The following is a 26,812-nucleotide window of genomic DNA, read 5'->3' on the forward strand; positions in this document are numbered from 1 at the left end:
TGCGAGCGGGGTACGTGTATTTGGGGGGTGCGCGTGGAGAATCACACGCGATCGGCCCTGTGCGAGCGGGGTACGTGTATTTCAGGGGTGCACATGTAGAATCACATGCGACAGGCCTTGTGTGAGTGGGGTACGTGTATTTCGGGGGTGCGCGTGGAGAAACACACGCGACAGGCCTCGTGCGAGCGGGTTACATGTATTTCGGGGGTGCATGTGGAGAATCACACACGAAAGGCCCTGTGCGAGCAGGGTACGTGTATTTCGGTAGTGCACGTGGAGAATCACACGCGAAAGGCCCTGTGCGAGCGGGGTATGTGTATTTCGGGGGTGTGCATGGAGGATCACACGCGACAGGCCTTGTGTGAGTGGGGTACGTGTATTTTGGGGGTGCGCGTGGAGAATCACACGCGATAGGCCTTGTGCAAGCGGGGTACGTGTATTCTGAGGGGTGCGCGGGGAGTTCCAAACGTGATTTTGCAGTGTGTGTCCTCCCAGGTATGCCCTATACCCCCTCCCCAGCCCCCGTAGCCAGCCCACACCACAGGGGACTACCCTGCACCCCTGGTCATGTCCCGTAGGCAGCCCATCCACTCTGGCCATGCCCCCCAGCCAGCCCAATGTCACCATGCACCAGTGAGCACTGAGTCATGTCCCCCTGCACCCCACCCACCCTGCATTGACGGGCACCTGCCAGCAGGCCCCGACTCATGTCCCCCTGCACCCCCACCCACCCAGCATTGAGGGGCACCTGCCAGCAGGCCCTGACACATGTCCCCCTGCACTCCCACCCACCCAGCATTGACTGGCACCTGCCAGCAGGCCCCGACACATGTTTCCATGCACCCCCACCCACCCAGCATTGAGGGACACCTGCCAGTAGGCCCTGACACATGTCCCCCTGCACCTCCACCCTCCCTACATTGACGGGCACCTGCCAGCAGGCCCCGACTCATGTCCCCTTGCACCCCCACCCACCCAGCATTAAGGGACACCTGCCAGCAGGCCCCAACACATGTCCGCCTGCACGCCCACCCACCCTGCATTGAGGGACACATGCCAGCAGGCCCCGACACATGTCCCCTACACCCCCACCCACCCAGCATTGACGGGCACCTGCCAGCAGGCCCCGACACATGTCCCCCTGCACCCCACCCACCCTGCATTGCCAGGCACCTGCCAGCAGGCCCCACACATGTCCCCACCCAACATGTCGTAAAGATGCACATTCATGGGCCTCAAGTCCACCAAAATACCACTGCACGCCACCCCAGTCCTGAGACACAATCAAGTTTCCCATCCACCCCACGCTGAAAGGCCTATTTCTTGTCACAAACCAAAAGTCAACTATGCACATCAACACATGTCCATCACACACACTGTGTGCCAGTGATTGTGCAAACCCACATTGTGACATGCAGTAAACCAATGAGCGAATACCACACATGGAAGAAATCAAAATGTATTGTGCACAAAATGAAGCAAATGGAATCAAAGGATGAAAATAATATTAAACAAAAAAAAGAATGCATGTCCAAAAAAAAATAATGAAGTCACAATCCAAAGTCATCCAAAATAAAGTCAGTGAAAACTCCTTGTCCACCAAAGCAAATCCAAAGGAAACCTAAATTTTAAAATCCATTTATCCGTGGTGAAGTAAAATAATATTTTTGCAGAAATCCACAGTCCAACCATGTACAGAGATTGAAACCAGGGACCATGAGCCCAACAAATGAAATGAAACCTGTAAAAAAAACCTACCTAATTAAGAACTATATACAAAAACGTGGCGCATTGTCCACGCGTCCCAAAAGAAAAAAAAGAGAAAGGAAACCTAACGCTAACTAACTATATACAATGGTGGTGGGCAAGTCCTACGGCTCACTCTGTGATGTTGTGGGCCAGGGCATCATCGAACTTCATGTCAATCTCCTGGAGGTGGGCCTCTGCCCTGGCCCCGAGGTCTCGCAGGGATGCATCCATGGCCTGTACCAACTCCCTGTGAGTTGCCTCAAGGCATTCAGCCCGCCTCAATGCCTGACGCATGGAGAACTCCGCCCTGACCATGGTGAGCCGCGCCTCTTCCGCCCGCTGCCGCTCCGCATCTATACGCTGGCCCAACCGCAGCCACACGGAAGACACACCCATTCCAGGGTCCTCCTGTTCCCTGGCCGATGCCTGCCCCTCTGATGTTGATGGCCCTGAGCCATCATCGCTCCCACCTAGAGCCTGCTGCTGCTGCTGTCCATGTGCCCTGTCCGATGATGCCTGCACATCCTCCATCTGCTGGTCTCCAGTTGTTGGAGTGTCCACCCCTGCTGGACCGCCGACTCCCAACTGTGGCAGGGATGGGATCTCCGCCAAGCTGGCTGTGCTGGTCAGGCCAGGTCCACAGGGGGCCCGAGTAGAATCTGGGCCAGAAGACAGCAGGGAGAACGACTGGTGCATAGTCTCCACAGAGGCGGAGAGGTCCGCCAGAGTGCGCGACACATGTAGGAACCCACAGACCATGGCCCCCCAACAGTGCCACGTTGCCATGCAGCTCTTCGTGATGGCGTGCGTGGTCCCCCCAGGAAGCACGCACATCATCACGAATGACACGCATGCGCAACGTGACACCAATCAGGACGGAGCCCATACGGTCAAGGGACTCCTCATCCGCAGGTAGTGGAGAGCTAGATGACGTGGGCCTCCCCCCTACCTGCGGACGGGCCTGGGATGGGGCATCCCTGCTGGTGCATGGTGGTGCAGTCACAGGGTCAGGGACAGCAGCATGCACAGGCCCCTCCGCGGCGACCTGTGCTGCCCCCTGACCCTGGACTGCTCCACTTGCACCAGTGGTACTACCCCCACCAGGCCCCATATGAAGCTCAGTAGGGGGCTCCTCCTCCTCTGTGGAGACCACAAACCTGGATATCTCTGCACCGTCTTCCGCCATTGCAAGCCCCTGTGGGGGCTCACCCGGCCCTTCCGCTACAGCCGTAGTGGCAGACGCGGCAACAGTCCCCTCGCTCCCGGATGAGGGCAATTCCTGGGAGGGTGGCTGGGCCTTGCATCGCCGCCCGGTGGTGGCATCCCCGCCACTTAGCTCCACAGCGCCGTCCCCGCCCTCTTCTTCACTCGACGCTGCATAGAGGGAGACATAGAACAAAAGCATCAGGGTACTGTACAATAGTCCCCTAGACAGGAAGCAATAACACATGTGTGGCACTGTCAAACGTCACTTCCATCCTGTCCCTCCACAACACATGGGTCAATGCAGGCAACACACATGCAGAAACAGGCTTGGCGCATGCAATCAACATCAGCATCCATGTACAAGGGCCTCTATTGACATAAATGTTGCATTAAAACTCACAAGCATCATGGCTCATACTGATCCCATGCATACACATCACCTGAGGGTCATGCATCATGGCTCGTACACCACAGACACAGTGGATACAAGAGTGACTAGACTGCATAAGTGAATCTACACATCGTCACGGACATGTGTCAGGCATCCATGGCGTTTCAAAGTCGTACACACACTTCTCAGACACACAGACATGTACATGAGAGCAGCACCCATCTCTCACCGCCCATCCATGTCCAAAAACAGGGACAGGCATGCATTCATGTGTGCATTCCGCATGCTGCTCCCCATGTTGCATTGGAACACATGCACCATCCATGTGGTTCACGCATTACTGGTCTCACATGCATTACCATGATGTCCCTGCACACACACATCCATACATGGCCTATGTTACACATGCAGGCAAGTAGATGACTACCAGCACACTGCAACATGCCCTGTTTCACACAGCAATGCATGGCCACTTACCGCTCGACTCCAGACGGGTCTTCCTCCGAAGGATCTGTGCATGGAGTGCTGAGCTTATACATTCCAGGACCCTCATCTGGACGTTGGTCAGGCTGACCCTCTGCATCCTCTGCCTTCATGAGGTGCCGGGCCTTGTTGAGGGTCCTGGACCTGAAGTCCTCCAGCGCTTCCGGACGTGCTTGATGTCGCGGGTTGCCACCCCCTCCGTGTTGATGGCAACCACTACGTCCTCCCAGATCCTCTCCCGTCCTTCCTTGTTGGCGCTCAATGGTGTGAAGAGGGCATCATAATGCCCCAGAACTTGCTCCACCAGGACACCAACTTCCTTCTCACTGAAACTGGTGGCCCTCTGCCTCTCTGGCTGGGGGTCGCCAGTGATCTCGGATGGTGTTTTCCCCGACATGGCGACCCCCGCGGCAGGTGTGGGTGGGCAACTGGGTCCTGGGGCTGGGCTGTGGAGTGATGGTATCCCAGTCGGGAGTCTTCTGTTCCAGCAGGGGTGGACACAGTAACTGGACCCCTGCAGATGGCTGACGTGCAGGCACCAAATAGCAGGGCACGTGGGCAGCAGGCAGGCAGTAGCAGATGGCAGGTGGGAGCGTGCTCGGGGCTCTTGGGGGCAGGAAAATGGCCTTTTGGGCAGGAGCATGGTCTTCCGTGTGTTGTCGCGTGGCCAGCTTGATACAGAGTGATTTGGCACGTGAAAAAAGTGCACGTCAGCGTGTAAATCGAGGAAAGGACCTTAGCGCGTAAGCGCGTCTGGGACGTTATGCGCGAGGGCGTGCTCCTCATGACGGGTGCATAGTGAATCAGCATGTGAAAATCTGCACGTCCGCGTGTTAATGCATGTAATCCGAGGAAAGAGCCTACGAGCGTAAGTGACATGACGCGTGCGGGTGTTTCCCTCAGCACAGGTTAAAGGTGAGCGGCTCCCGGCAGTTCGCTGTACGTGCCTTTCGTGGAGACCGACGTGTGTGTTGCTACTTCATTTTGTTTTGCGTACCATCACTACTTCACAGTACATCAAGGACGTATCTCTTCTTTTGGCGGGGGTATTGGCTATGCGTGTTTTTCATTATCACGCTAGTCTGACGGTGAGTCGCGCACGCTATTTTTCCCACTGCCGGTGCCCATGTGTATCGCGTACCCGTTTTCGAGGTCATAGTAGCCTGCGTGTCCCACGCGTATGTGTTTTTCGTGTCCCTGGGTGCCACCGCGTACTGCGAGAGGTTAATTCCACACATGCGGGCTACCAGGGTGCGTGCATGGTTTTACTGCAGTTTTGGGGTGCCTGAGCATTGCGTGACCCATCACTTCATCACTGGGGTCACATACAGCCTTGCAGGTGCAGGGGTGCTTATAACATCTTGTATCCTACCCCCTTCACCCCAATTGCCCAGGACAATTGTCGTGTACACCTTCCATTGGCACTTCTCCATCTGTGCCAGCACTACTCCATATTTGCCATGGTTGGGAGTCCACCAAAGGTGAGGGGCGCCTCAGCTGGGCCTACTCCTCGTGGCGGGCATGGTCTGAGACGTGGCTGGGATTACCAGGGAGTAGGGGGACTCCAGGGTGTCCAGGCTGGCTGCAGATGGGGAAGAGGCAGGGGGGCGCCAGCTCCGGACGATGTTGTGCCACATGTTGGTACAGTCATGCCACCACCCCCTGTGGCTCCAAGAGATGCAGTTCTTGCATCTGGCACTGGCGCCTGTGTGACCCGGCAGTCCATTTCATCGACTGCCACGGCCCAAGGGTAGTAGTAGCTGCAGGTGCAGCTGTGGACACCACCACCCAGGCTCAGGGTCTGCCAGCGTAGGCTGCGTTGGCACTTGATGAGTCCAGGGAAGATTTACAGGTGGTCAGGAGGCACACCGGAGGTGCACGCAGGCTGCCCAGACTGAGGCACGTGTCCCTGGGGCAGTAATCCCATCTGCTGCCCCGACCAGCTGGGTGTTGGCAACTGCAGGGGCAGATGCAGCCAACACGATCCCGGTTGTGAGTCTACCAACCAGGACAGTCCCGTTCAATGACCCTGGCCAAGCAGATGTTGCTGTGCAGGGTCCATTCCAGGGCACCCAGCAGCCACTGACGCAAGTCAGGGCCTCACTCCACGTTCCACCTGCCACTCCCTTCCACCAGTGCCTCTGCTCATACTGATCAGAGCGGCATTTGCCAGCCAGCGTCCGGACCAGCGTCCAAGAGGAGGAAGGTTGCACCTGCAGTACAGGCTGGGACCCCAGACACAGCTACGGCCTCTTGCACATCGACGAAGAAGCCTTTCTGCAAGCAGGAACTGGACTGCCTCGTGGACTATGTGCTGGACCACAACCATGACATGCTAGCGGGGCCGAATTATCAGACTACGCTGCCCATCATGATACCCACTGGAAGCAAGTTGCGGAAGATGTGAGTGCTTTCAGCCATGATGTGCGCACAGCCCAAGAGTGCTAAAAGTGTTGGAATGACCTCAAACGCAGCGCTAAGGCAAAGCGTGCCTAAAATTACAACATGACTCTGGTGACTGGCAGTGGGCAGGCACCTGAGGAGGTAGACCTCACTCCGCATGAGTCACTCCTTGCAGAGTTCATACCACGAGAATTGGTCGAAGGAGTGGGAGGGATGCAGGACTTTGATGCCCAGTCCAGTGAGTGTTGCTGCGTGTTTGTCAAGGACATGGTTGTTTTACTCGTGCCATGTGTTGGGCATGACTGCCACTACATGTCATGTGTACATGGTTCTCATGGGTGTCCTGTCAAAGATTCCACATCAAAAGGATTGAATGATGAAAGGGTCGAGGTAATTGGACATAAGACAAAAGGGTCGAAATTCTCAGACAGAATATATATGGTTAATGGTTTTCGTGTAGTTAAAAATAAAAGTGGTTTATGCTACAGTCACTGGGGTTGGGGGGGGGGGATCCCCAAACTATTGGCACAAAAAAATCGACCCTTTGGTTTTTTGGTCCTTTTGTTTCACCCCTTTGGTCATTCGATCGTTTTCATTCGAACATTTGATCTAGAACCGTTTTCATGTGCAAGTCATGCAATGCTTCACTGATGCGTGCCTGCTGTGCAGGATGATGGACATGTTGAGCAGACAGGGACTGTCCTCATCACCACACTTGCACCATACTCACATGCTAGTCACCCGGATGCACCTCCAGTCCATGTTCCAGCTCACTGGCCCTTCTGCATGTAGCCTGGGGTGTCCTTCCTCTCAGCACTGGGACAATGTCATTGCATGACTGACGTGCATGTGTCCCCTGCCTGCATGCGGGTACTCCACGTAGGCATGCTCCCTTGCCCCTCCACCCCCCCTGCACCCCAATTTCACCATTGCACTGTTGTGCATCATTTTGCGGTACTGCAAGGGCCTGTTCAAGCCACCTGTGTACATGCTAACTTCCACCACCCAACCTGCCACACACATGCAGTGCGGTACATCCTCTGTCCTTCCTGTCCTTCCTGCAGGGTGTCTCACTTGGACTGTGCAGATGGCAGATGCTCCGCAGGGACCTGATTGCCCATTCATGCTCCATGTGCATTCCACGCGTCCCCCTATGCGATCTTGACTGGATGCTCATTGTAGTACGCGTCCAGGGTGACTGACATTTCATGCCATTCCACCATCCATCCCATGGCCACTCTGGCCCAGTCCTGCATCACACACATGTTTAGGGTGTCACAGTCTGTGTGGGGCACAGTCCTCCCCCAGTTTCATGCCCACTGACTCTGTCCAACTGAGGGTTCGTCATGTGTCCTGCTTACTGTGCCATCATCATCTGCTGTGTTGTCAGTTGACTCAGATGATGCCATTGATGCTAGTCAACACTGGCTGCCATTACACAGGTCACTGGTCACCCTTTTGCTACCATGCAAGGCATCCCTGCATTTTCACTCTGGGAGGGGGGGTTTGCTTGTAGCCATGCAACCCATTGCATGCACATTGCACGTGATGCCTGAACTTGCCCATGCACTGCCTTCACGTGTTGTGATGCACATCATGAAGTACTTGTTCATGTAGATAGTGAGTAATGTACACATGTTCTGCACTGCATCAACCCACTTCGGAGCCATGTAACACCGTTCTACATGCGCACTCACTGTTGCAATGTCAAATTGACCAGGCATGCATGGCAGGTTCTCTTTTGTGTGTGACATTTCTGCTTCATGTGTTGGCTGTCTGTGTGATGTCCATGTGTGACTGCTTCTAACATGTGTACAATGTTTTTTTCTCTACACTTTTCAGATGATGACGCAATGGAGGCAGAGGATGGTGTTGTCATGCCAGGCACAGGGTTGTTATCACAACCGCAACCCGGCACAAGTGGAGGTCGTGGGGTGAGTGATTCTGATGTGGACACTCATCTTACCGTGACACCTGCACAGAGGGGCCAGACAGTGGTGGGACCTCCGCCTGTGGTGGATCAGGACGCAGGGTCACCCTCCACACCAGTCGCTGATGTGCCTGGGGCATCACGTAGACGGGGGCATGTAGTCATGCAGCCGCGGGCGGCAACCCAACGAGGACGCCCGGTCCTTGGGTCCCGCAAGTCTCAGGCCCAGCAACGCGGTGGCCACGCGCCACTGAGGTATACTGAGTGGGAGCAAGACATGACTGCCAATTCAGAAGGTCAGGGGGCAGCACTTGATAACATCGCTGTGAGCATGGAACGTGTGGCCCAATCCGTGCACCCCACCGCTAGGCAGGTGCTTCTCCAGCGGCAGGCGGCGCAGTCCACGGCCCGCTCGCTCAGGCTGGGTATGGCGGCCTCTGACAGGGAACGCCAGGCTGAAATGTTGTCTCTGCGTCAAGCAATTACTGCTCACGCAGGGGCACACATGGAGGCCCTAAGGGCTGAGTATCAGTCCCTCAGATCCACTCTGGGTGCCCTCTTGACGTCCCAGAGGGTGCAGTCAGAGGAGAGGTTTGAGCAGCTTGACCGTACCATCTCGGCTGAGCTACGTGCTTGCCGGGAGGGGCATCAGTTGTCCAGCCAGTCCACGCAGGAAGAACCCTGTGTTACATGTTTTACCTTGCAAGAGGAAGCATGTGTATCACGGGAGGTTCTGCATGCATACCTGCGTATCATTGCTGCACAGACTTGCTGCCGACGAGGGGCAAGCTGCGCCTAGGCGTGGTCAGGCTCCTGGCCCACGTCCTCCGATTAAGGATGAGGCAGACTCGGACGACGAGATATCTCCCACACAGGTCACGCTGTGCAGGCGTTGAGCCCATGGAGTTTTTTTTGTTTGTCTCAACATCATTGCATGTGGGTGTTGAGGTGCACCCTGTACCTCCCCCTCTTGGGTGGCCCCTCCCCCGGGTCGTATGTGGCCATTTTTGATTTTTGCTTTTAGTTTAGTTAATATTGACTATTTGATAGTTATTTTAATTAGGTTATGTAGGTTGCTCATTGTTAGTTTAATTAGTTAATATAGTTTAATATTGTTTGTCTATTGTGCTTGCATGTGACGGTGTGGTGCTTTGTGGCTTTTGAAAGCATCCACTGTCTGTTGCAGCTGGACCCTTCCGGCTTGTCTTGTGTATGTGTTTGCAGCTTGGGGTCCTGACTCACATAGGCCACTCCTGCTTCCCTTATCCATGGGCTCGCAAGGATGGTTCGGTGTAAAAAAATATTACACAAGGGCTTTGAACTTGCCTCATAACTGTGGCCTGTCTGCTGCTGTACTACGTGTGTTAACACCCCTAGTGGGGATTGGTTGCGTTTCATCTACCCCATGTCTTTGATGAATTTGGGTGAGTATGTGATTGATTTCTCCATTAATTGATGTGGATTGTGATGTATGTTATTTTCTTGCCTGTATATGTGCTTGATGCACTTCATGCTGTAGACAGTAGCCTGCACCCTTGGCCTGTCAAAGTGACCCTGATGGTGGGAGGAGTTTGGATGTAGGTCTGTAACCTGGCCCAGTGACAACCAGCATGTAGACACACACAGAGGGAACCTTCCAGCCTTATTGCTTTGTTTAATACCCTTTCTGCAGGAAGATGAGCCTCCAGACAACCTTTGCCAGCAGACACAGGATGACTAATCCAGGAAACTGGCCACGTTCGGTGGTGCAGACGTGTGGATGTGTGCGCAAGCAAATGCACAGGGCTTGTGCTCAGACGTCCGACAGAAGCAGGCGTGTTTCCAGGAGCTCCTGCCAAGGTGAGCAGCACAAGGGCCCACACCGCAGACTACCTTCCACCAGGCCACTTGCACATGGATGCTAAGTAGCACCAGTGCTGGGGAGGTTTGCCAGGCATTCTTGGGGAAACACACAGTACAGCTGACATGCGTTGAGGGCCAAATGCCAATTGCCTTTGCAGGTTGTCTGGGGCACACGCAGGGGCCATCAAACATATCCTCCAGTACCCCCTGCTCCATTGAAGCTGAGTAATTAGGGTAGTAGCGTTCCTAGCCAGAAACTGATACAGCGCACAGGGACGACCAGCGAGGCTCAGACTTGTGGTGGGTGCATGTCATTTGCATGTGCAAATTGCCACGTGCACTGCCTATTTAAATCTGCGGCAGCCAAAACACAACTTGTACTGATGTTGCACCTTGCTATTCGCGTCTTGCAGCTCACCCAGGGACCATTCTATCATGTCTGATTCTTGACCCATTGGTCTTCCATTTCCCGCGCAGCCACATGCGCTGGCCTTACTGCATTGACAGTGTATGTACCATTGGTGGGCCAAGCTAACGTATGGATACATGGCAGCAGACAGGGGTGTTTGTTTGTGGAGAAGTCACTTTATTTGGGGCATGGATGGGGTTGTGTGTGTGTGTTATAAACACACATTCAGATCAGTAACTCACCCTCTCTTTGCAGCATTGAAGTGCTCCTGTTACCAGACCTGAGAGTGCGCAGGCAGGAGGCCAGCACTCACCCAAGAGATAAGTGTCTCTTTGTCTTGCATTTGACTAATTTGGTACAATGTGCATGATGAACATGTTTTCTCTAACTGAGTATGTGTTTTTGTGATTAGTTGTATTTTGCTTACTTTCCCTTACAAATCCACATCCACTCAGAGGCCTGTGTTAGTTTGACCTTGCAGGTGCTAGACCACAGAGGGGGTGGTTGGTTCGTGCTACTCCTGCGCCTGGACGCCGGAGCTGTGACAGTACCCATCAGTTGTTGCATCATCATTGTATGTAATGTACCGTAAATGGTACCCATCCTGTTGGACCATTGTTCAACTGTGCTACCTTGGTTGTTCTATCATTGTGCTTGTACGTGTGCTTTGACATTTCCTGCTACTTCAAGTCATCTACTGGTGACTCTTCCAGGGTTTTTTGGTGCTTACAGCCTTTTTCCCTGTTTTGTGGGTTTGCCTACTTGGAGTTCTATGCGATTTGGTATTTTTAGCATTCAAGGTGGGCTGGACCCTATTTACACACAAACTGGAACATGAAGACCAAGGGGTAGGGTGATCCTGTGGCCAGGTAGACTTGGAGGAAGAAGGCTTCATACCCCAGTGACAGTTGTTCAGAAGGTCACGGTGATGTGTAAGGGAGGGCATTTTGTTGTTGGACAGTTGACTTGGCCTACAGTGTTTTGGGCACTCTGACATTGTAATTGTGGGGTACTATGTACATGATGTGATGTGCTGCTCAATGCCTGTTCCTGTGTTGTCTTTACTTTTCAGGTGTCAGGGGATTGGTGTGGTTTGACATGCTGTGGTGTTCACATGGCCAATGTTCACATGTGATGTGTACAGGACACTGACGGTCACTTGATTTCACATGCATATATTGAGTGCATATCCCTAATGACACACACAGTTGCAAAATGATCCACCACACGTACATCCACACTTCCATGGCCACAGGTGCACACAGATTGCATTCTCATGCCCACGGTGTCCACGATCTATTACCATTTGGGTACCCTGTACATGCGTCATTTGGTTCTAGATTTCATTGTTCTTTTTCATGAGATGCTATAGGTGTATCTGCAACACTTTGGCTGCTCAAAGTGCTGTGTGCTGAGCAGTGTGTTGCAGGAGACACACACAGCACATAGATTCGGGAGTCTGGATTTTGCCATGCCCAATGTGCATGTCAATGGGCATTCAGTGTTGTGTTCATGCTACGACTGTTGGAAAGCATTTGTGTCTGACTTTGTATGTGTGGGAGGTTGTTGGTCAGTCATTTCCTCGGATTCCATGTCAGACCTCATTGTCTCATGCCAGTTTTCATTTATGACATGTCACTTTGTATATTGTTGGTCATGTGTTGGCCTTTTGCTATTGCATGCCATGTGATGGTGTAGCAGACACGGGTGATGTGGTTTGGGAGGGTTTGGGTGACATACCAGGGATTGTGATGGACTGTTTTCAGGGATGTGTGATACACACCTTGCATGTGTTCCTTTTGGTAACACAGGATTGGTTATGTTTAAGTAGCTAGGGATGCACACAATGTAGCACTTCCATGGCAACATTCTCAGGGTGGTAAGGTTGTGACAGTTGACTGTCTCTTTGTCATCATCGATTGTCACCTGGTATGTGCCAGGACTGTGTGCACTCAGGGGAGTTTATGTGACGAATGTGGCCACAAGCTGGGTCCGGGCTGCCTCGCCACGTGCCCTGTCCTCTCCCATGGGCAGCGCCTGTGCCTGTGGTTGGGGATGTGGGGGCACCACCATGTCCACTTGTACCTCCCGCCATGTTGCAACATTGTGCAGGACACATGCTGCACACTACTGGGGGTGCATATAGGAGCTGCCCACCAGAGCTGTCAAGGTGGCGGAGGCGTGACTTGAGCACTCCGAATGTGCGCTCCACTATGCCCCTGGTTGCAATATGGGCATCATTGTATCTTACCTGGGGTCGTGTGGTGGGGTTCTGGATTGGCGTCATCATGTGGTTGCTCAGAGGGTAGGCACTGTCCCCTGGGGAGGTGATAATAGTTGAGGTTATTAGGGTTTGGATATTTGTCTCTGTGTGACCTGCATGCATGTGCACAGGTATTTGTACTCACCTAGGAACCATGTGTCACCATGCTGCCCAGCTTCCAGGGCCCCGCTCAGGGTGGACATTCTGTTCATGCAACTGTCATGGGTGGAGCCAGAGTAGTTTGCATAGAGAGAGGTGATGATTCCTTTAGCATGGCATACAACCTGCACGTTGATGGAATGCCAGTGCTTGCGGTTTTGATAGATGTGCTCAGTGGCCCTAGGTGGACGTAGGGCCACATGGGTGCAATCTATGGCACCAAGCACTTTTTGGAAGTGTGCCACCCTGTAAAAGTCCTGGACCACTGCCTGCCTTTCTGCGGGTGTTCTGGGCATGTATATGTGCCTGCAGACTGAGGGGCATGCAGTGATGATTGCCAACACCTGGTGTAGGCAGCGTGACTGCATGGCCTGTGAGACCCCACCCACTATGGCAGTAGTCCACTGAAATGACCCAGTAGCCAAAAAATGCACGACATTGAGAACCTTCTCCAAGGGGCTCAATGCTTGGGAGCACAGGGTGGGGGATGTAAGGTCATCTTCCCACTCCCTGAGGAGGTCTAGGATGATACGAGGTGGAAACCTATACCTTCCATAGATGTAGTCGTCAGGCATCCCAAAAAGGCTGGTCCGGGGTAAAAAAATGCTCCTCCTCCTGCGGTGTCCCACGATTAGTGCTGCGACAAATGGGGCATTCATCGTAGCTGTATATACGTGTTTGTTGTTTGCACGCACTTTTATACAGTGCGCAGGGACGCTTCCGCCTGCCTTCGTGTGGCGGACGCGTTGACGCCTATGCGCGTGTTTTGTCGTGCGTGTGTTTCCCGTATTCGAATCCATGAATACGGGTTGTTCGCGTGCGTGTGGGCGTTCCGTGTATTTCCCTGCAGTACTTCCCCAGTTACGCCTTCTTTTTCACGCGTTGTTCCCCATTCCACATGTTACGCCCGTGTCCCCTTTTTGGTGTGTGCGCGGACGTTGTGCGCTTTCCCTGTGCGTGTCGCGCACGGCGTTCGGGATGTTGCAATGAAGTGTGCGCCTGTGTGCTCCACGCACGGGTTTGGCGCACATCCCGAGAAAGACACACGCAGGGACTTCCACGGATCGCACGCTTGCGCATGCGCTTCCTTTTTCATGCTTGCACCTGCTGGCGCGAGCTTGCGCCACTTTTTTCGGCGCACGTTTGTTCCATGAATCGGCCTGCAAGTCTTTTTGGGCATAAATATAATGTACATTTTAGAGCAAGAACCCCATCCCCACATATTTAATCCCATTTCTGTGTGAGCACAGGCTTTAATTGTCTTTAATTTTGAAACGGCATTCACCTGCTTTGCAAAAAGCACTCTATTACACGTGGGTTAATTTTTCTTGGATGTCATTTTACAAATGCGTTTTTTTGCGACACACAGTTTAACTTCACTCAATCTTCTGGAAGGCTTTTACAGATAGTCAGTTTCTGAACACAGAGCGATATATTTCCAAGCATCTCTTTGAAACTGACATGAAAAAAGAAGCACTGCATCATTTCTTTCATTTACTGCGGTTTGTGCGCAATGGTTGATAGCAAAAGAAAACACAGGCCGTATTCAGTGGAAAACCACATTCTTTGCCTTCCAGGTGATTCCCAGTAACTCAGCTGTTCTGGAAATGTAATTGCCTCACTTCTTGGTGCTCAGCAGAAATAAAGCATGCCAGGGGTGGGTTTCCCTGAAGGGCACGTCTTTGTGATGTTTTAAATGAAATCAAGAGCAAAGTCTTGAATGCAGGTCATTTTCTTGTGCAGCCTGGAGTCTTTAAATGACAGAACAGCAATACAGAGCCATTCTGAACCTAAGTTATTTTCCCTGGATTCACGTGAAGGAAAACAAAATACAGCCATTCTTGGGGTGGCTGTGTTCAAATCTCGCCACATATGTGCTAAGCAGACAAAAGCACAGCCGTTTTTGGGTGAATGTTGAAAAGCGGTTTTATGATGAAGGGGATTTCTGTTGGGCTGGTAAATGTACCCCACACTTGGCTCAGGCTGGTTGGCTGTTACCGCCCATGGCCACCCCCTGCCCCACTGCATGGGTGAAAGCTATATTATTTGTTATAAAAGTTGTGTAGAAGAAATACCTTCACAGTATTTACAGGTATGTAAATTAAGTTAACCATTCAGAATATACAGAAAAGAAAATGTGTTAACCTTTCAGTATATTCAGTATATAGGACAAACACAGACTAGTGATCTCACACAAAATGAAATACTCACAGAAGCCTCATAGGCCTCTGTAAGAAGAAATACCACCAGGTGCCACTGGTGGCCTATGGGTCAAAAGGAACCAATGTGACAATGATGATCAACAGAGGTAATTTGGAATGTTGCTCACTGGGCCCCAAAGGGGAGAGGAAAGCAAAGACGAAAGAACTCCTGAGGGATAAGGGGACGTACATGATTTCAACCCACCAGTCCCCAGGGTGAAGGGTTGCAGAGGAGAGAAATGATGTCACCAACAGGAACTAGCACAGGCCTATTCTGGATGGGCAGGGTCAGCACTGAACGCCTACAGGAATGGAGGAATGGATCTAAAGTCCACACCTGAGAAGGGAGTTCCAAACAGGAGATCTCAATGGCCAAGTCAGCCTGGAGCAAATATAAACGGAGCATGCAGAGGTAGCCGCAGAAGCAGCAGTTGGAAAATTAGAGGTTGACTGCCAGATGGGTAGGGTCAGCACAGGGGTCCTAAAACACTGGCGAAAAAGTGCCATCACCTCACAAATACTGTAGGACTTTATAGATAAAGATCCAGCAAAGAGATGCAGTCAGGGGTGTGTCATTGAGGAGCCTGCAGGGAGGAGCAGCAGCGGGAAGGTTTGTGGTGGTTTTTTGGCTAGGCAAGATTAGGAAGCCAGAGTAATGGGCCTAAGAATCCATTTGAAGTCAAGTCAGAGGGATCCTCCGTAGAAGCACAGGTTAAGAAACTGTAGCTCAGTGGCTTTTGATCAGAGATGGAGCACTATTAACCCTAAGTAAGGACCACCTTTTGTAGTGAAATTAAATTGCATCTGTATGTAGAGAGTCCCTAGTTTTCAATCAGTTGTTCCACGATGTGGAAAGTGTGACTCTTAGTTGGAGCTCTGCTGCAGGTCTGGCATTTTGTAAATGTTAGTATAACTGAGAAAATTGAGGTGAGCATTGTCGAATGTGGCTTGTAAGGGTTTATTTGGGTTCCATGCCACTTCTTACATTGAAGTTTTCCCTATTTTTGGGCTGCCAAAAGTGGGCTAAAAAATATAACAACAAGCGTCCCAATTCATAATAATCAGCTTTTCCGTGATGCAGAGAGTGCTTTTAATTCGGCCAATGCATCTTATTTAAAGCAGTATTTTACCAAGTGTCCTCTTCTAAGTGTAGAACAGCCTCCCATGTGATTATGTACCTGTGTGTTACCTCCTTGGTAATGTTCCTATCCAGGGTACATTTTCTTTCCGGGTGTGGGTGTGGCGCTGTAGTTTTCACCACTTTCTTCAAAGCAGCTCGTCAATTTTATTGTCAGCGCTTTATAATGAACACTTTTTTTTACTAGAAAAAACGGCCATAAAAAGCATTGTTTCTGAAAAATGTCGAAGTTAGGGTGAGCATGTTTATTCTCCTACCAGTGTCCATGTGCTGATCTCTCTAAGCTCATTCCTTTGCAAGCCGTTCTGTGTGAATGTACACCCTGTTTTACAGGAAGACAGTAGAAGTGTTTAATACAAACAGCGGGTCGCAAGGGGTGTACAAGTGAGACCAGGCTCACTTTGGGGGAATCCTTGGTAGTCGCTGGTCAGTGAAATAAAAGCACAATAAAGGCTGCAAATCAAACAGCGCGATTGGCAAATGTTAAAAGTTGTAAATATGAATCTTACCATCGAGTCTCAGTTACAATGCAGGTGCTGTTAGCGTTGCCCGTAATAGTTTTAATCAGTGCTGTTGCCTAATAGTCAGATCTGGGTAAAAGTGACCTTCAAGGCATGGAACCTGTGGGGTGGGCACCTATAGCTATAGAATGGAACGTATGGCTGTAATGACCGGTGGATCCATCAGACACAAGATAATCGTGAAGAAGAGATTTGGAGAACAGTGTAACAGTACATAAAATAAAACATCTTCTAAAGAACGTTACTGTGATAAACACCGGATATGTTGCTTGGCTGCACTGAACCTGTACTTTGTTTTTGTTAAACATGAGCAATCGACCTTCGTGGAACTGGAATCGTAAAGCTGAGGGTTCAAGTTAGGTGCAACAGGGGCAAGGTGCTCGCCTTGAAAGCAAGACGATACGCAGCAATACGGGGTCGATCCCCAGGTCCGTGCTTAGAAACCTCTGGGTATTAAGCGCGATATAAATAACCAATGATAAATTATGTCATAATGAGTGCCATTTTAGGTTCCCCTGTACCTGTGATGTTCAGGATCCCGTGAGCAGGATGCGTCTGTGCCATTTACTGCTTGGGTTCGCAGAGGGGGTATTAGCATGCACACCGTTTATGCGGGCATAGTAGCTGCCAGCACCCTGGGGGCATCCACCATGACGCTTTACATGTGTTGCAGATCTCATGCCAGTGTCTGAAGTGAATCAATCCAGCTGGCGGGGAAGTTTCTGATAATGCCTGTCTGCCCCTCTCCTTAGGAATGTCCCAGTGGCGTGGTTAATGAAGAGACCTTCAAAGAGATTTACTCGCAGTTCTTCCCACACGGCGGTGAGTACTCTGCAGCTGGGATTCGCATTGTCGAAACAACCTGAATTGCAAATGTGGAAATTCCCCATCCTGTATTGCATTAATTAACATTTAACAAGCTTTTAGCATGATTGGAATGCAGGGTGCACGCGTTGGCAGAGCCACGGGGGTTACAAATGCTGTGCATGAAGAGTGCATTAAAAGAAACCCTTCACAAAGTGCCTACTTTTGAATTTATAATCGAGGTTGATTTGACATGTGGGACTTCTCTTGACCACCTATATGCTGCCGGATCACCCCTGCAGGAGCATTAGAAATAACTTGGCTGTTAAACCTTGAATTTATATTACATGCAAAATGTGCCTATCCAATACATTGATTACATTGCAAATTACCAGATTAGATGGTGTATTTATTCACTGGGACATAGTAGGTATGTTTATTGGCCATTTATAGTCACGTGTTACCTTTTGGCTCAACTTCAGTGGAGTTCAAGGTTTTTCAACAGCACTAACGCTCCCGCAATTTCTGCAACATCCACCCATTCTGTAACACATTTAACTTGTTACAAATAGTGTAGGAACAATCTGCGGCTGTCCATGCTGCCTGTGCCCTCCTTCTTCAGCACTGTTTTTTCTGGAGTCCCTTAAAGCTTCCTTTGTCACAATCATGGCTTGCCAACCTTCCCTCACATGATGTTTTTGTACAGGCCCTCCTCTAAAATCAGAAGTATAGTGTGAGGTCCTGCTACCAGTAAGAATTCATCACTGTATAATAACTCCAACCCAAATTGCTACGGTCCTATCAATCGGTCGTGTGTCCTTGGTGTAGAACAGCAAGCCTCTAGATGGTTAATGATGGCATTCAGAGGTCATTGCTGGGGGACTAAAGGGCCTATAGCCCAGGGTCTTTTTGTTGTAGAGCCGGATACAAGTTCAGGGATACAACCAAAAGGTTAGCTTGCCCCGAGACCCAACAGTCCCAGCATTAACGTAGCCCTGTATCTTTTCTTGACCTAGCAACACACACTCTGGGTGTTCCGGGGGCCTGTCCGCTCGTGCTTCTTGAATTGCTGAGGTTATTGACACAGTCAACCACTGGGATCTTATTAAAATCATATCCACCCACCTGGATCTGGGGGAAGCCCGCACGATTGATCCTTACTGTGCCAAGAGACAGCAGGCATGTAAGTGAGCGAGACACGCTGCTTGGAACCCGGAAACCAGTGAGTAGCTTTTCTTAGCGATTGATCAGATAGGGTCATTCCATTTGAACACCTTAACCATGATGTGTGGTATTCCTCAATGCTCATTCATGCTGTCTCCTGTACTCTAATATCTACATGGAGCTGTTGGGCTAGTTCATCAGGGCATGGGCCTCTTCATACACTTGCATGCCGATGACACCCAACTTTGCCCATGTGTGACCTATTTGACATACGTCATCTGTCTGACGAAAGGCCTTGGTGCAATGAAGAACTGAATGTCCATTGACACGCTTATAAGCAACACTCCTGAGACATGGTTTGTTTTTTCTGCATTTTTCTTTTTCTATCCAACTTTTGGTCTCAGATTCTTTTGTAAAATCTCCTGCTTTTCATTGCTTTTCATTGTGCCTTTTCAACGTGCTTCTGTGTTTGGATATTGAGACATTGGGCCTCATTACTACCCTGCGGTCTGGAAAGGACGGTGGCGGTAAAAACGCTGCCAGTGTTCTTTCCGGACTGGCTGATTCAGAGTCCTGCAGGCGGGAGGTGTCACTCCCGCAAGGTCTGACCTGGCGGGAGTAACGCCACCTGCCTGCAGGCGCAAATGGAAACACCGGCTTTGTCATAGACGGAACCAGTGCTTCCATTGTCCCCATCCCCATGGAGTCCTAAGGGACTCCATGGGAATGGGAACTTACAGAATTCTGCCTCTGGAATTCCTGGGTCACTGGGGTCGTAATGCGCTGGTGATTCTGGGAATCACTGAGGCGGAATGATAATAAGGGTCCGGCGGTAGCCTGCAGGTTTTTCCGGCACGGTTACTGCCGGACTCATAATGAGGCCCATTGTTCCTTAACAACGGCCTCAGTGCGTTCTATCTATTTGCAAAATCAAGTCCTGCAGCTTTAAGGGGGCACTGTGTTAGTGGACATGCTCCACTTCACACTTCTGCCTCAAAATCACGCGGGATCCGCTTAGTGGCCATAAAGTTGTTGATAAGTGGCAGTAGTTTGCAGCAGCCACTTTGTTTTCCTGCTTTTCTTTGTGCCTTTTCAACGTGTTTCTGTGTTTGGATATCGAGACTTAGTTTCTGAACAACGGCCTCAGTGCGTTATATCTATTTGCAACATCAAGTCCTGCAGCTTTAAGGGGACGCTGTGTGAGCGGATGTGCTCCACCCCCACTGCTGCCTCAAAACTATGTGGGATCCGTGAAGCGGCTGCAAAGTGGTTGTTAAGTTGCAGCAGTTTGCAGTTCGCAGTAAGCATCTGCTTCTGCTCCGAAGAAAAAAGCGCTGACCCGACACCTTGCCGAAACAAAATTAAAGGATGAGCTTAAACGAGCTTAAACAGCACAAATTCCAAGAAAGTAAGCACTTCTGTGGTACTGTATTGCTCTGCCTGTGTATCAGACTCTCACTGTGCCAAGAGACAGCAGGCGTGTAAGTGAGCGAGACACGCTGCTTGGAACCCGGAAACCAGTGACAAAGTGCTTGGTTTCCAGCAAATCTGCGGGTGTGCTGCGATAACTGCTGGACCCATATGCACGCAATTTACCTTAGTGCTTTTCGTAACGGTGGATGTGGGCTGCCGGGACCCTTTCCCTCCCCAGAGAAATGTTAGACCACACGTTTGTCAAGAGTTGCCAATAAAATGCCATGGGATTTTATTGTTACAGATATGGTTATGGAAACAATAACAATAATCACATATCCTAATAATATCATACTTTTGGGCACCGAGTCCTGAGGTTACCCCCTCTGGCCCGTGCCGCCTTCTTGTCCCACGACTTGTTGTGGTCACCGTCCAGTGTCCTGTATTTCTCTTCCTTGTTCTTCTCCCTCCTTTTCTAGGGTGGCAGGGCTTTGTGGAAAAGAAGAAAGAGAGTGGAGGACGCTGAGTGAACAGCAAACCTCTTGACTGTTTGGGTCCCCGTTCAGGGTCCACAAACAGTTTGTATTTTTCTGAGAGCTGTGCAGCTCTTATATAAGACCCAGGGGTGGCCCTGGGTCTTTGATGTGTAGCTGTGGGGGCTGGCCCAGCCCCCAGGCCGGCTGTAGCTGACTGTCTGGCCCCCGACGGGGGGGTAGGTCTTTGTACTCCTTCCTGCCTGCTGTTGGTTTCCTCTGGGTGATTAGCACCCTGGTTCCTTGTGGAAGGGTGAGGTTTTGTTCACACCTCACCCTTCCTGCCCTTTTTTAGTGAGGAGAGACTGCGTGCCTCTGTGTTGTGGGGGAGAGGGGAGCAGGCTTGGGGGGAAGGCAGCTGCCCCTCTTCCATGCTTGCCGGATGGTACCAGCAGTTACCCTGCCTCGCTTTGGGCGGCCCTGCAGCATTGCCCATGACTAGCGGTGGCTTGCAGACTGCGGGGTTATACCCTTTGATCCAAGCACCGCCACACGATCATTCCTAACTCACCCTGGACCAGGGGAATAAAGAAAAAGATTGTTTCAGGCAGACCTACAATTGGAAGGTAGAGGGGATGTCGCTCAGAGCCCAACGCTGTGCAACACATCGACCGCACCTGAGCGCTCGGTGCACGCTGGGATTAACAACATGCCTGACCATTTTAGCGAAGTATCCCTCCAAGGTGAGGACCCGCCGTTTGGTGTCCTCCCTGCAAGTAATGCAACCAACTCACCAGGTGGCACAGCCACGGGAGTGACGGGGGATAACTTTCCTCGCTTGAAAGAGCTGTTTGAAAACTCAAGGTTTGAAATAGAGGGCAAGAAGGAACACAGGAAGGTGCACCGGATTTAAATGACTTCCAAATTGAGCAGGGGGCTTGTCCTCTAAATGTTATGGTCCAAATAGGCCTTACCATGGCATCTCTGTTGACTATATTGGAAAGAGAGGTCCGAATTGAGGTAAAAATCTCAAAGACACCCCAAACTGTTTTTTTGAAAAATGGGGTGCCCAAGCAAATAATTAATTGGGAACAGCTTCAATGGATGAAGTCAGTGGATCTAAGGAAATTACAATAGTTTGTAGTAACACAGAGGGACTTCAAAACCGGTAGTGACTTCAGTAAAAGTACATGGTCTACCAGCTACCTGGAAGTACCTGCGGTCAATAGATTTGAAAAAAAACAATCTCAGTAGTCAACCCAGAAAGCAGACCCAACCCTTACTCAAGATGATTGGGAAACCAACAGGCCTTACACCCGAAAATTTGCTTTCTAAGCAGAGATTCTTCTACCATAAGACTGATAAAGAAGCCCATTTGAACGCTTCAGCAGAAAGGGGTATCTGGTCATTGCATCGAATGCAATACCATTGAATGCCTTTTCATCGGAAAAAATGCATAGAAAAAAGCATTGAATGCATTTTTTTTAAAGGTGAAGGGTTTCGTTTAATTATAATGGAGTATAAAGGTTAAAAAAAGGGCATTTGGGGGGACTCCCACATTAAAAAAAAAAATGCATTTGATGCTTTTTTTAGATGCATTTTTTTTGATGGAATGGTATGTCGATGATAGGAATTCGATGCAATGACTATAAACCCAGAAAAGGGGCCGGCAGCCGAGAACAGAATGCAGACGGTAGACGTTGCAACAAAAGAATGTAATATGACGACCTCAGGCCTGATTAGCCCTTTGAGGCATGGGGCATACATGAAGACTCACTCACCTACGGCAATGAAGAAGATGCTCAAAGCGATCATGAATCCACCAGATGTCAAAAGAGTATGAGGTTGGAAAACACAGGCCATCAAAGTGGTGGGATGGGGGCTTGCAGAGAAAAGTACGAGCCCGCTCCCCAGCTCGCAGGCCGCACTATAAATTTGAAAATGCATTTATCAGTTGAGGACCTTCTGATGGAGATGGCAGCCTCGCAAATGGAAGCGCAGTCTTCACTAAAGCCTATAGTAGATGCGAGTCTGATAGCAGCTATCACTGTAACCTTGGCGCCTTACATGAAACTGCATGAAACATTGTGCGATCAAATTAGGGAACAGTCAACACTGATGGCCATGCTCCCCTCCTTTCTGGGCTCTTGTTCATTAAAGGCTTTGTGACTGCAATTCAAAGTAATCTGAAAAGAAACACTGAACAGATCACACAAATCTTGCACAGTATAATTGACCGAATAATTCAAGACAAAAATAAAAGACGTCTCGACTTAAAAAAACAAAGAAATGAGTTCAACTCCCAAGCAGAAACAAGGGGGAGTAGTGACCTTACACTGACCACTCCTATAAAGTCTATGGAGAGGGAGCCGCCATTATGGCCGTAGTGCCTGGATGACAGGGCGCATCTGGCAACGAAATCCACAGGCAGCCTTCTGGCCCCCCAAAAAGGCAGTCGAGAAGTGGAATCTAGTTTAGTTGAGCAAGTAGAAGAGGGGGATAATGTGGTGCCTTAGTACCCTCAACATCTCTAAAAACAGGAGAAATGATGCCTTCTATGGTTTTGGACTCAAACGATCGTCAAAGAAGAAGTTTGACATATTTTCTAAATTGAAGGGTGGGCTCAAATGTAGTAAAGTCACCACACAGCAAAAGAGTGTTACTAAAGGCAAAATTGACCAAACAGAAAAAACTCTTGGTGAAACATTCCAACAACGCCCCAGATTCGCTACATTTCCAGCCTTGTGGCCCCACAAGAAAGTATCATTTCTGAGAAATGCAATACTTCCGAAAATGGTTGGAGAAGAGGAGGTCTCACCTGCAAAAAGTGACAAAAATCTCCCTACAAGGATGGTAGAGGAAAAGGAAAAAAAAACCTACGCGACCTATAGAAGAAATAAGTGAGGAAGAAGAATTGGTGGATCTGACAAATCTTTCCACGCGCTCCCTGACAGAGGGGGAGGAAAATTGGTCTCCAAGAGACCGGGTGAGAGACTGATCTCCAAGAAGGCAGGAGTAGCAAGATCTTTCAAGCGAATCACAAGAAATTAGTGATGAGGACCAGGGAGTAGTCTGGGGGTCCCCATTGAGAATAAAATCTAGGACACTAAAAAGGAGACACGTAGACATTGAATCCCTGATGGAGTCTCCAAGGTTGTATACGAATTGCATGTATTACAATTGTTTGTGTAACAATTGAACGAATGCAAATTGTTTGTGAAAACAATTGGTCGTTAACAATGTGAAGGGATTGAAAACGTGTGGAAATGCGTGCACTTACAAAGCAATGTTAATTGTTAAAATGTCAACATTCTTTCGATTTCTGACTGTGAAATGGTTTTGAAATATAGCCTGCTTAAAGAACGCCTATGCCAATTGTTAACGTTGTCAATGGGCCGTACCATTGTAAACATCTGAAACTGACAGCAGCATACGGCTAAGTAAAAAAAAATGGCTACGCGCGTAGGAAATGCAAACGAAATAATGATATATTAATAAAGTTTAAATCGATGGATCAAGGCTTTGTAAATTTAAGGAAATGCAGTCTTCGGCAATTAAAAAGAAAAGCACCTACCATTCAGCACATATGGAACTACCCCATACAAAGGGGAAATCTTTGAAAAGAAGAAAAGCGAGATCTGTAATCTAAAACACTTCCCGGTAAACTGACGCCATCATAATGATGCAAACTTGTGTTTTGAGGAGAAAGCACACGTTGGTACGTCGCAGTCAAAAATAATACGAAAATATATAAACATTTCAATTGAATTGCAATATTTTCCAGTGATCGAATCAGATGAAAATAATAAACCAGTGAAAAGAATAACAATGCCATTGTTTTTTTTAAATAAAAAAGAGACTATTTTTCTGGTAAGTGAAATGTAAAGTACTATAAATAGAATTAATATTTGAAGATACAGTTATAAATGAGGAGGCACAAATTGTTAAATTAACATATTCATTTAATGTATCATTGACCAGGGTGAAAATCAAATACATTAGAAAACATGGAAAAAGCACAGTATGTAAAATCGGAAAGAGGCAATGATCAACTGACACATGATGGGTATATATATAATTTGGAAAGATTTGGAAAGATTTCAGGAAGATAGAAAGTGGTGGATGTGTATTGAATACAGAAAAAAAAATGTAGAGGGACAGCATGTACCGATGGAGAATTTATAGAACACACACATAATCATGAACCAAATATTGCGAAAATTGAAGTAAAAAACAAGCAAAGCGAAAAGCGACGCAGGCACAAGCCAACAATTAGTATGTCAAGTGCTAGGAGAAGTACCATCACACCTAGCAGGAGCAATGCCATGTAGTAAATTAATAAAAAAACAAGTGCTGCAACAACAAAATTTAGGATGTATGGTGCCAAAAGTACTGAAAACAATTAATGAAATCGAGAACCAGAAAATCAAACTAAAAAACTTCAAGGAGACAAATTCTTGTACTATGATAGTGGAAATCAACCAAACAGATACATGATATTTGCAACAGAACAGAACCTAACAAGACTATCATTGACCAAAAATTGGATGATGGACGGCACTTTCCAGTCATGCCCAAAACCATTCAAACAACTATATAGTATACACAGAGAAATCAGTTAAGACTTTTTCCCACTACTGTACATTCTAATGAGTGAAAAAAGTGAAAAATGCTACAGAGAATTTTTTACTAACATTTGAGAAGGGTTAACAGGTCCATTCTAGGAAAACAAAAGCTGCAGCATGGACTTTGAAATTGCAGCCATAAACGCAATCATAAATGTATTCCCCAATATAAGTATTCAAGGTTATTTTCACTATAAACAGGCGCTTTGGCACAACTTACAAAAACATGGTTTGCAGAAAATATATTGCTTAGATAGTGAGTTCCAGCATAATATGCGCAAGCTCTGTGCACTGGCCTTCTTGCCCAAAACTGACGTACTAGCCGGCTATACAGCACTAGTGAATGAGACATATTATAAAACTCATGAAAAAGAACTGAAAGACTTTCTGAAGTATTATTAGTAGACCTGGCTGGGTGCACAGGCTCGTTTTGGATTGAAAAGTTCCCAAAATAATGGAACTGTTACAAAGCAATACTGCATGAATGCCCAAAAACAAACAACAATCTAGAAGGTTGGCACAACGGCCTAAATGTAGCAATTGGGTATGCTAAACCAACTTTGTGGACGTTCCTAACTGTATTGCAATCTGAACAGGGAACCCAGGAAACTGTAATTATTCAAACACTGAGTGACATAAATATGCAAATAGAACCTCTAAAAGCATCCAAAATGTTAAAAAAATGAAAGATTGCTGAGAAATATAAAAATGTATCCTTGTCAGACTATTTAACCAGTATGGCCTTTGCCATTACTTTTGTAACATTGTAAATGATCCGTGATGAATTAAGAAACATGAAAATAGTTGTACATATATTTGACAAAACAAATGGTTAATGTAAAGTTTTCACATTGATAAATTATAAAATATTGTACTGTTAATAACGTCAATTGTGCAGAAGGTCAATTGTGCAGAAGGTCAATTAGGACCACTATAATTAGGTCAATTACGCAAAAGGTCAATTGTAAAAGGCCTATTTGGGTAATACTGTCTCCAATAGAGAAGAGAGGAAGCATGAATGTTGAGTCCGATGCAGAGGTGAGTGTGCAGTGCAACAGCTTCTATCCATTAAAGCCAGGAAAGGCTCGAGCTGGCACAAGCCCGCGGTTCAGAACTCTTGAGCCTCTTTATGTAACCCCAAAAAATCCAAAGAACATAGGACAGGCCTGCTGATCCTAAAGGAAACGAGACTCACAGGATTCTTTTGGAATGAATACTATGTATAAAGGGCGACCTCATCCTAAAACCAGCCCAATGTCCTCTGTTTGTTGCACTGTATACCTGCTTTCAGGGGAATTCAATGGAAAGACTTCCATCTATTAGAATTCCCGGAAGAAACTAGACTGGACAAAGCTGTGATTTATGTAGCATCTCTAAGGAATAAAAAATTACTGCTTGAGGAGGGAAGGAGATTACTCCCTATGGGTTTTGCCCTGTCAGAATACAACTGTAGTGTTAATCCAGGGTGATGTGCTAAGGTGGCTACGGAAAGAAACCGCAAACCCATACCAGCCCAATTCAAGTCACAGTCGGAGCAAGTGACTAAAAGGTCCTGCAGTCGTGAACAGAGAACTCAAATTTCCTGACAACACAAAGTGGTTAAAAATGTCAGATTCCGCATTACGGTCGACAATTGTA

General features: G+C 48.7%; 1 protein-coding gene across 1 annotated transcript in view; it reads left to right on the forward strand.

Annotated features, from left to right (window-relative positions):
• Window positions 1–26,812, forward strand: part of KCNIP4 (potassium voltage-gated channel interacting protein 4) — a 900,135-nt gene that overhangs the window by 241,963 nt on the left and 631,360 nt on the right. The window contains exon 2 of the mRNA XM_069631886.1: window positions 17,448–17,517. Within this exon, the coding sequence (XP_069487987.1) occupies window positions 17,448–17,517 (70 nt within the window). The remainder of the gene's footprint in view (window positions 1–17,447; window positions 17,518–26,812) is intronic.

This window comes from Ambystoma mexicanum, chromosome 6q, assembly GCF_040938575.1.
Source record: "Ambystoma mexicanum isolate Mex_15411 chromosome 6q, UKY_AmexF1_1, whole genome shotgun sequence".
Taxonomy (NCBI): Eukaryota; Metazoa; Chordata; class Amphibia; order Caudata; family Ambystomatidae; genus Ambystoma; species Ambystoma mexicanum.